At 43.0% G+C, this 10,614-nt stretch overlaps 2 protein-coding genes across 2 annotated transcripts; one reads left to right on the forward strand and one right to left on the reverse strand.

Annotated features, from left to right (window-relative positions):
- Nucleotides 1-602: 602 nt before the first annotated feature.
- Nucleotides 603-2,032, forward strand: TT1 (C2H2 and C2HC zinc fingers superfamily protein). Its single transcript, XM_021961659.2, has 2 exons — nt 603-1,044; nt 1,425-2,032. Exons 1-2 carry the CDS (start codon nt 634-636, stop codon nt 1,884-1,886), a joined length of 873 nt encoding a protein of 290 aa, XP_021817351.2. The 5' UTR covers nt 603-633; the 3' UTR covers nt 1,887-2,032.
- Nucleotides 2,033-4,920: 2,888 nt separating this feature from the next.
- Nucleotides 4,921-10,320, reverse strand: LOC110747843 ((R)-mandelonitrile beta-glucosyltransferase-like). The gene is made up of 2 exons (XM_088244382.1): nt 9,747-10,320; nt 4,921-6,009 (listed from the first exon to the last, which is right to left on the reverse strand). The coding sequence occupies exons 1-2, from the start codon at nt 10,255-10,257 to the stop codon at nt 5,060-5,062; spliced, it is 1,461 nt and encodes a 486-aa protein (XP_088100508.1). The 5' UTR covers nt 10,258-10,320; the 3' UTR covers nt 4,921-5,059.
- Nucleotides 10,321-10,614: the final 294 nt, after the last annotated feature.

Consider the following 10,614-nt stretch of genomic DNA (forward strand, 5'->3'; position numbering starts at 1 on the left):
ATGTCAGCTTTCAGAAAATAAAGGTTGCTAGGATGAACGACTAATCAAACTATATAGCTAGGTTAAGTAAAACTTGCACGTAATGAATATTGATTGAAATGTCCACATGCACATACTAAATAACTAGAAATTAATGATTCACCCTGCAACTCTCTCTCTCTCTCTTCTCTCCCTCTGCTGTTCTGTGTGTGTGTGGTGTGAGTTGACTGTTGGGTATGTAAATTTGCACAGAGAGAGAGAGAGAGAGAGAGAGAGAGAGAGAGAGAGTTCATGATAATACAAATTGCCTTAGATTTTCAACCCTCTGTGGTGTAAATGTTGCTAAATTCAGATGACATGGGCCACAGAATTTAAGGTTATTTCCTTCCTTTCCCCAAAGATACACACAGTGCAGACAGCACATAGTTATGACCCCCTCAACAATGGTTCTTTTCACTCAACTGCAATATTCTCCAGCCAACCCTCAACCCTTCTCTTTCTCTCTCTCTCTCTCTCTCTCTCTCTCTCTCTCTCTCTCATGATTACCATGCATTCATTTCAGGCTATGATCTCATTATAAATGCCTTGATCTTAAATCAATTATGTTGCACACCATTCATTCTATGTAGTTTTAATAATCAGTGCTCTTATAATATGGAGCCCTCTGAATTTTCATCTAGCTCCTCCCCCTTCTTTTCTGCCAATGATCATGTTGAGACCCTCAATCTTTTTCCAAATTATGAGACCCCAAATGCTCATCTTGAACCTCTACCACTGATAAGCTGCCTACTTCGTTCACCTGAGCATCAGGTGGCTGATTCTCATGATGAAAACCCTAAAACATGCAATGAAGATCATAAAGAGGATGAAGTCACTGTGGCCCTGCACATTGGCCTTCCAGAATATTCAGATGGCTCTGTGAACTATTTAAATGAGAAGGAAGATGAAAACAACGTGACAGCACAAAAATATTGGATTCCAACTCCAGAACAAATACTCATTGGCTTCACCCATTTTTCTTGCCATGTCTGCTTCAAAACATTTAACCGCTACAATAATCTGCAGGTACGGTTACAAGTTGTCTAAATTATAATCTAAGTCTCTTCGGAATATTTGGTACAAAATTTCACATATATAAGATACATACACACACACACACAAATGTTCAATATATGAATCCTCTTCACTATTCGGTAATTAAACTGAAGCCTTGGCTTGGAGGGTTTTGGTTTAAGACCATATATTATTCCTTGATTTTAAAACGAAAACCCTTTTGAGCCAGCCAAACGGACTTCAGTTTAGCATTCGAAACCCCCATGCTTTGGTTTGATTAACAAAGTTGGAAAAATTTACTACGTGAACTTTATAAGTTTCCTATTATGTTCTTATTAATTGATTTCACTATCCCTGTGCTTTCCACTGTCATGTCATCATTCCCATGGAAGATGCACATGTGGGGGCATGGATCGCAGTATCGAAGAGGGCCGGAGTCATTGAAAGGAACACAGCCTCGAGCCATGCTAAGCATCCCATGCTATTGCTGTGCAGAAGGTTGCAAAAACAACATAGACCACCCAAGAGCAAAGCCTCTAAAGGACTTTCGGACCCTTCAAACACACTACAAGAGGAAGCATGGCATGAAGCCCTTCATGTGTCGCAAGTGTGGGAAGCTGCTGGCAGTGAAAGGTGACTGGAGAACACATGAGAAGAATTGTGGCAAGCGCTGGCTTTGCATTTGTGGTTCGGATTTTAAGCACAAGAGATCACTCAAAGACCATATCAAGGCTTTTGGCCATGGCCATAGACCTTTTCCACCTAATTCTTTTGATGAAGTCAGGGATCTTGACGAGGATACTAGTACCACACCATCGTTGTTTAAAGGCTTGTCAAGTGACACAACCTCTTAAGGCATATGAAAATTTTGTGTTCCCCTCTTGAACTTTTTATGATGAAGAATCGATGATGAAGATTTGAATGAAAAATTCTCTGAGTTTGATACACAAATCAGTTGACTATTTCCATGATATTTTCCTTTCAGTAGAAAATTGTAGTGTCATGTAATTTAGAGATCATATTTGTAAGGGAAATTCTGAAAAATAGCCAACTTCTCTGCACTGTAAAGATCTTTAAAATAAATAAAAAAGGGTAAAACTTGAACCATTTTAACTAAAAAAAGACTTAGAAAGGCAGCATGGGAATTAAACTTGGCCACCTAAAGTTAGGAAACAAACATCAACTGCGCTGCACACAAGGGTTTAGCGCTGCACAATAAACTTGACTTTATTGTGATAAATAGTTTGTTTCAACTTTCAAGGCCTCCTTGATGCGAGATCCTAGGAGGTCGCCTCATGGGAGCCTAGGACTCCCTTCAGGGCCGACCTTGCTATTTCTTAGAGCAAATGTTTAAAGTAATAAGAACTTACTATGTATCATACATAATGTATGTGTCTAGCTCTCTGGTTACACTACTAAGAAAACCAATAGGCCTGTTTATTTGTCTACAAAAGGGGTTTGTATTGGCATTTTTGGTGCCTAATATATCAAAGTAGTGATTTTTAGTATATTTGGTACCAAAGGAGTCAATACAAACACCTTTTGTGAAGACCAATATTCATGTTGGCGAGAGTAAAGGTTTCTTTTCTACTTAATTAGTTTAGGATCCATAAATTGATAATATTAGTGAGAAACACTTACTTTCAAGAGAGTTAGAAATTTTCGAACATTTTAGAATTCCTTAACGCTCTCAAATTTCCTCATCCCATGTGCAAGACTTAAGTGTTTTTCTAAATTATGAATTAGACTTTTGAGAGGCTTATTTGTGAAAGCTATTTCTTATTTCCCTAGTTACAAGTACTTGGGCTTACAATAAGGCATCATTGTGCTTCTCAGGCATACACAGGAACTTTTGTGAAAATAGAAGCTTTAGTGAGGGAACATGGGTGGACGATGAGTGGCAGATGCTGGGCCGAAGCCAGCCAACATCTGTTTTCTTTTTTCAATTGTATCCGAAGGTACAAAAGTGAGATTTAGATTTTGCCAAAAAGGAAAGGGTCACGAAAAGTAACCGTAGTATAGCCGCGCGGCTATACTATAGTTTAAAAACCGAGTATAGACATGAGTCTATACCATCTTTTTAAACAAATTTGAAAAATCGAGTATAGACACGCGTCTATACCATTTAAAAAAAACCGTAGTATAGTCGCGCGGCTATACTATTTTTATTTAAAAAAACCGTAGTATAGCCGAGCGGCTGGACTATTTTTTAAAATAATAATAATTTAAAAACCGAGTATAGCGGGCCGGCTATACTATTTTTTTTTAAAAAAAAAAAAAAGCAAAACCGAGTATAGCCGCCCGGCTATACTATTTATGAAAAAAAAAAGGAGGACCTGCCTAGCGATTAGCCTCTCACATTCATTCATAGTTAGTAAAATATAGAATGGAAAAAAATACGTATTTTATTCGGCAAAATTTTGGCAAATTACAACTTTAAAGTACGGCCACTGTATTATTTTTTTAAATATTTATTAATATATATTGTTTTTATTCAATAATTTGTGAGAATTATGTGTATAATACGTGAATTTTGTGTGTCTTATTGAAAATTTTGTAAAAAGACATGAATACGAGTATTAAACAGGAAAAATGCTAAATTCTTGAAACGGGTAAAAACTCATGAAAAGTAAAAACTCAAAAAGGGACAATAGAGACTCGGGTAATGCTCTAACAGTAATGGATAATATTCTAAACTACTATTGTAGATAGGAATTTTGGGTACTAGAAGAACTTCTTTTGATTTGTTTTTAAAAATTTTATATATTGGAGGATTGGAATGCAGGACTTCGAATGCAAGTGTAAACACTCAACCCATTGAGCTAACATAAAATCAAAAGTTGAAATCACATAATTGATGTCCCTTGCTTGATATAGTTTCTTGCCTTTTTGATGGTTTGCTTGTGACATGGAATCAAAAGTCGAAATCACATAATTGATGGGTATATTGATCAAATGTTCCATTTTAAAACTACAAGAGTACGTGAAGCATTATTATTAGATACCCCAACTTGCAAAGCAAGCACATAAGAGCACTTCCAGTAGTTAGCCCCTTGCCATGACAAGGGAGGGGGGTTAGGGCAGCTACCATTCACGTGAATAGTGGTTGCCCTTGCAAAAAGTAATGTTGGTTTCCAGCAGTTGCCATGGCAAAGGGCAAACACTATTTATTTTTTTGTTTTTTTCACAAATTTGTTTACCTAAATAATTAATTTGGACAATATTTTTGGATAAGATTTTTGGGTTCCTACGTGTCAATACTATTCATATCTCATAATCGGATAAGATTTTCGGTTTCAAATTTCAGATAAAAGAAGCCATAAAGATGATAAAGAAAAATAAAACTTGAAAGTGAATAAAATGTTGAGTAAAAAGTGAATAATAGTAGAAGTAGAAGAAAATGTATGAGGATTTGGTGTTGAAAGTGAAGAGTATTGGTAGGTATTTATAGAAAAAAATTCCAATATTTTTTGGTATTTTTTTAAAAAAAATTCAGATTTTTTTTCTTCATATTTTTATTGCAAAAATATTGGCTGCCGTTGGATTGGAGGAGAGAATCACGATCGGAGCGCCCAGACAACGCCACATGTCCCAGAGCCGTTTGCGCAGCGCAAGGCTGACGTTAGTGAGGGTAGTTTAATGCACGCGCCAACGGTAAAAAATTTTAAACTCCGCGCGCTAACGTCAACCCCCTTCGTTTTGGATCTCAAGCTCGACTTGCCATTGGGCCAGCTTGTCTTCGTGGCCCCCACCTCCAGCCCGGACCAGCCTGAGCTGCTGGAATCGCTTTTTAGTCCTAAAATCTCCTAGTCCGAGTCCAGCCTGTGTTGCTGGACTTGCTCTAAAGCAAACAAAAAAGCTGAAAGGAACTTCTCAGACAAAAAAAAAAAAAAAAAAAAACTTCTCATGACCCAAGAAATTCAAAAACTACACAAAAGCACATAAAACTACACAAAAGCAAAAAGGAACTTCTTATCAGGAACAAGATGATTCAAAGTACGGACTGAAACAACCAGCTAGATTCTAGTCAATTCAGATTTCTTGGAGAAAGAAGAACACGGTTAATCATGTTGTCCAAAGCCAAGAATGATAACCCATTTGGACCAGTAGCGGCCTCCTCTGCCAACTTCTTCCATTCCATGGCTTTCTTCCTCATCGCTTTGCCCTTCTCTCCCTCCATTAATGTTCTCACAAGGTCCTCTATGTAGTTTCTTTTAACATCATCCTCTATCTCTATGCCTATGCCCCATTCTTTGCAACAGAACCTGCAATTGGTTTGTTGCTCTGCAAAGAAGGGCCAACAGATCATGGGCACTCCACCACACAAACTTTCAAGGGTGGAGTTCCATCCACTGTGTGTCAAGAACCCTCCTACAGCTGGGTGGCTCAGTACTTGTTCTTGAGGGCACCAACTTGCGAATAGACCCCTTTCTTTGGTCTCTTCCAAAAACTCCGGTGGAACCACAGCGGATTCTCCACGAACAAGGTCAGGCCTTAGAACCCATAAAAAGGCCTTGTTGCTATTTGCAAGTCCCCATACAAACTCAATTAGCTGCTCAGCTGTCATGACTGTGATGCTTCCAAAGTTGACATAAACCACAGAATTTGGTTCTTTTGAGTCAAGCCATTCAAGGCACTCTGTTTCTTCTCTCCAAAGATTTGATTCAATCGACTTCAAATTGTTATAATCCGGTGGAATCTGACTAACCTGTAGTTGAAGGGGTCCAATGCAGTAAATAGGTGGTAGGAAAGTCGAAAGTGCATCCAGAACTTCAAGCTCTAAGGCTTCAAATGTGTTGAAAATGATTGCTGAAGCTTTCTGGGCTCGTTCGAACTCTCTCACAAGATATTTCAGCATGATGTCATTTGGATCTGTGGTTCTGACGAAGGTTGGCAAGTCCCTCAAACGAATATGTCTCATGCCTGGTATCCAATCTATTACAGTATCTAAATACCCATTTGTCAAATAGCTGGCATCTGCAAATCAAATAGGTCTAGTGAGTCAAACATTCTAACCAAAAAAGAAAAAAAATGAACAATTTTATTACGTGGTGTCCCCAAATGACCAGTGAGGAATTTGAAGTAAATTCCTCTTTTTTTAAATTGATTATTTTTGAAGATTGAAATATTCTTTTATTAGACAAATGCATACATTGTTAGATTGAATATATAGTGTTTGTACCATATCTGACCCTCCACTCATACAACGACACGTGGATCATCTAAACCCACCCAAGTACCCAAGGCATCGAACAATCGGCATCGGCTACCGATGGCATTGTCTGAAAGCTACCAACGGCTGCTGCAGGCCCATCTCGTCTACAATCGGTACCCCCTACCAATTCTGCACAATCAACCTCGAAGCACCCGCCCGAAATATCTAAGGACTCATGTCAACCTCATAGGGCCCTCCCACGAGTCCCACATCGGAAATAAGTACTAAGAGCATACAAAATGCCCTATATAAATACACCCCTCCACCACAGTACAAAAAAAGACTTTTCAGCTTGACTTTTATACTTTTATATGGTCAACAGCAAGAGCTCTTAAAAACAATCTTACTTGAGCATCGGAGGGTCTTAGGCTGGTTCCACACCGGTTCCATAGACCTCACGAGCTTCGCTTATCTTCTATTCAGGATCAGCATCCAAGGACAGGAAGAATCGGCATCCAACATCCAATCGATCTCTTGATCGTCCATCCCACTTGTAAGTTGCACTCATCTCCATCTGTTCAGTTTTTAGTGCCAACAGATTGGCGCCGTCTGTGGGAAGCGACACAAAACGCTATGTCGTTCTCCTTCACGAGTGCTCTCGGCACCCTTTTGAGCCATGCCCTCGGCACCTCCTACAATCGGCCTTCGGCCTTCGGCACTCTTGCATCATTCGGCGCGTGCGATGTCTTCACATCCCCCCAATGATTCGGCATCTGCCATCGGCCTTCGGCACCCATCATCATTCGGCGCGTGCGGTGTTTTCATATCCCCCCAATGATTCGGCATCTGCCTTTCGCCTTCGGCACCCATCATCATTTGGCGCGTGCGATGTCTTCACATCCCCCCAATGATTCGGCATCTGCCTTTGGCCTTCGGCACCCATCATCATTCGGCGCGTGCGATGTTTTCACATCCCCCCAATGATTCGGCATTTACCATCGGCCTTCGGCACCCATCATCATTTGGCGCGTGCGATGTCTTCACATCCCCCCAATGATTCAGCATCTGCCTTTGGCCTTCGGCACCCATCATCATTCGGCGCGTGCGATGTTTTCACATCCCCCCAATGATTCGGCATTTACCATCGGCCTTCGGCACCCATCATCATTTGGCGCGTGCGATGTCTTCACATCCCCCCAATGATTCAGCATCTGCCTTTGGCCTTCGGCACCCATCATCATTCGGCGCGTGCGATGTTTTCACATCCCCCCAATGATTCGGCATTTACCATCGGCCTTCGGCACCCATCATCATTTGGCGCGTGCGATGTCTTCACATCCCCCCAATGATTCAGCATCTGCCTTTGGCCTTCGGCACCCATCATCATTCGGCGCGTGCGATGTCTTCACATCCCCCCAATGATTCGGCATCTGCCTTTGGCCTTCGGCACCCATCATCATTCGGCGCGTGCGATGTCTTCACATCCCCCCAATGATTCGGCATCTGCCTTTGGCCTTCGGCACCCATCATCATTCGGCGCGTGCGATGTCTTCACATCCCCCCAATGATTCAGCATCATGCTTCAGCCATCAGCATCAGCTTCAGCCATGCCGAACGGCACCTTCTAGGAGACACTTCTCCAGCGCCTTTTCTCAAAGCCATCAGCTTCAGCCTTCGGCCATCAGCCTTCGGCCATTAGCTTCAGCCTTCGGCCATTAGCTTCAGCCATGCCAAACGGCACCTTCTAGGAGACACTTCTCCAGCGCCTTTTCTCAAAGCCATCAGCTTCGGCCATCAGCTTCAGCCTTCGGCCATCAGCTTCAGCCTTCGGCCATCAGCTTCAGCCATGCCGAACGGCACCTTCTAGGAGACACTTCTCCAGCGCCTTTTCTCAAAGCCATCAGCTTCGGCCATCAGCTTCGGCCATCAGCTTCAGCCATCAGCTTCAGCCTTCGGCCATCAGCCATCAGCTTCAGCCTTCGGCCATCAGCCTTCAGCATCAGCTTCAGCCATGCCGAACGGCACCTTCTAGGAGACACTTCTCCAGCGCCTTTTCTCAAAGCCATCAGCCTTCGGCCATCAGCTTCAGCCTTCGGCCATTAGCTTCAGCCATGCCGAACGGCACCTTCAAGGAGACACCTCTCCAGCGCCTTTTCTCAAAGCCATCAGCTTCGGCCATCAGCTTCAGCCTTCGGCCATCAGCTTCAGCCATGTCGAACGGCACCTTCTAGGAGACACTTCTCCAGCGCCTTTTCTCAAAGCCATCAGCTTCGGCCATCAGCCTTCGGCCATCAGCCTTCGGCCATCAGCTTCGGCCATCAGCCTTCGGCCATCAGCTTCGGCCATCAGCTTCAGCCTTCGGCCATCAGCCAACGGCCATCAGCTTCAGCCATGCCGAACGGCACCTTCTAGGAGACACTTCTCCAGCGCCTTTTCTCAAGGCCATCAGCTTCGGCCATCAGCTTCAGCCATCAGCTTCAGCCTTCGGCCATCAGCCATCAGCTTCAGCCTTCGGCCATCAGCCTTCGGCCATCAGCTTCAGCCATGCCGAACGGCACCTTCTAGGAGACACTTCTCCAGCGCCTTTTCTCAAAGCCATCAGCTTCGGCCATCAGCTTCGGCCATCAGCTTCGGCCATCAGCCTTCGGCCATCAGCTTCAGCCTTCGGCCATCCGCCTTCGGCCATCAGCTTCAGCCATCAGCTTCAGCCTTCGGCCATCGGCACATCATGCCATCTCTTATCCAAGCTCACTCCCTTGGGCACTTGGGGGACTACATACCACCATCGGCAACTATGGGACCATTGTGTCCGGGTCAGAATGCCGAATACACATTCAAGTCCCCAACCGAGAAGCTTCTCAATCGGCAACTTGGGGGACTACTGTTTGTACCATATCTGACCCTCCACTCATACAACGACACATGGATCATCTAAACCCACCCAAGTACCCAAGGCATCGAACAATCGGCATCGGCTACCGATGGCATTGTCTGAAAGCTACCAACGGCTGCTGCAGGCCCATCTCGTCTACAATCGGTACCCCCTACCGATTCTGCACAATCAACCTCGAAGCACCCGCCCGAAATATCTAAGGACTCATGTCAACCTCATAGGGCCCTCCCACGAGTCCCACATCGGAAATAAGTACTAAGAGCATACAAAATGCCCTCTATAAATACACCCCTCCACCACAGTACAAAAAAAGACTTTTCAGCTTGACTTTTATACTTTTATATGGTCAACAGCAAGAGCTCTTAAAAACAATCTTACTTGAGCATCGGAGGGTCTTAGGCTGGTTCCACACCGGTTCCATAGACCTCACGAGCTTCGCTTATCTTCTATTCAGGATCAGCATCCAAGGACAGGAAGAATCGGCATCCAACATCCAATCGATCTCTTGATCGTCCATCCCACTTGTAAGTTGCACTCATCTCCATCTGTTCAGTTTTTAGTGCCAACATATAGTATACAAGAGTCAACTTAATTACTATTCAGATTCACATTCTAACAACATAAATATTGTTCAACAAGTGAATGTTTTTGTCAGTATAATAGTACCTTTAAGAGGAATTAAACCCTTTTCCATCAGAGGGAGATACTGAAGGTAACCCAACGAGCCACAAGCACTCATTGTTTCGAAAAGAACACACGGAATGCCAAATTCTTGGGCTGCATCAAGTGAGAATGTCATGCCACCATCAGAAACTAAGCAAGTAACTGGAGGGGAATGGGGTAAAGAGTTAAGCTTTGATAAAAGGTCTCTGAAGGGTGCTAAGCAATTTTTACTAGTGGAAAGGCATAGGGATGGTATGTCTTGGGTGGCGTTGTCATCAGATGGAGGGAGGCCATCAGGAATTGTCTCGAATTGAAAGGAAGGGAGGCCGTCGAGAGAGTTGGGACCTCGAGATTTAAGGAGGCGTTTGTGGTTGAACTCTGTGTTCACAAAGGTTATATGAAAACCTTTGTAGTGGAGGAGCTTAGCTATTTTCAGCATTGGGGTTATGTGACCTTGAGCTGGGTAGGGTATGCAAACTGCATGTGGCTTCTTTGTCAAGGCAACAGAACCCATTCTCTCGTTTCTCTCAAATCACACACAAAACCTATGGAAAATGGGATATGCTATGGTGAAGAGTACCTGCAGTTTTATAGCAGTGACATACAATGTCAATAATTGATGGTCAATCATGGACCTGGACATGTACATTATTTTCTCTGATAAACTTTGCCTCATTTTTAAATCATGACCATTCCTTTTATTTCTATTTCACACCAATCAAGCACAGTTAACGACCAATCACTATGTTCCTCAATCTAGAATGCGAGAAACGTGTGAAACAGAAAATGTACAATCACTATATAATATTCCTCACTATGTCCCTTCAAATAGTGACACTTACAAGAGCAAGCCCAGCGCTAAGGGTTGCCT

Source organism: Prunus avium, chromosome 1 (genome assembly GCF_965620075.1).
Source record: "Prunus avium chromosome 1, drPruAviu1.hap1.1, whole genome shotgun sequence".
NCBI classification, from domain to species: Eukaryota; Viridiplantae; Streptophyta; class Magnoliopsida; order Rosales; family Rosaceae; genus Prunus; species Prunus avium.

Coding starts and splice junctions, on each gene's coding strand:
- LOC110747843 (XM_088244382.1), bottom strand. CDS start 10,257: ATGGGTTCTGTTGCCTTGACAAAGAAGCCACATGCAGTTTGCATACCC. Junction 6,010..9,746: donor GGGTTTAATTCCTCTTAAAG/GTACTATTATAC, acceptor TTTGATTTGCAG/ATGCCAGCTATTTGACAAAT.
- TT1 (XM_021961659.2), top strand. CDS start 634: ATGGAGCCCTCTGAATTTTCATCTAGCTCCTCCCCCTTCTTTTCTGCC. Junction 1,045..1,424: donor ACCGCTACAATAATCTGCAG/GTACGGTTACAA, acceptor TTCCCATGGAAG/ATGCACATGTGGGGGCATGG.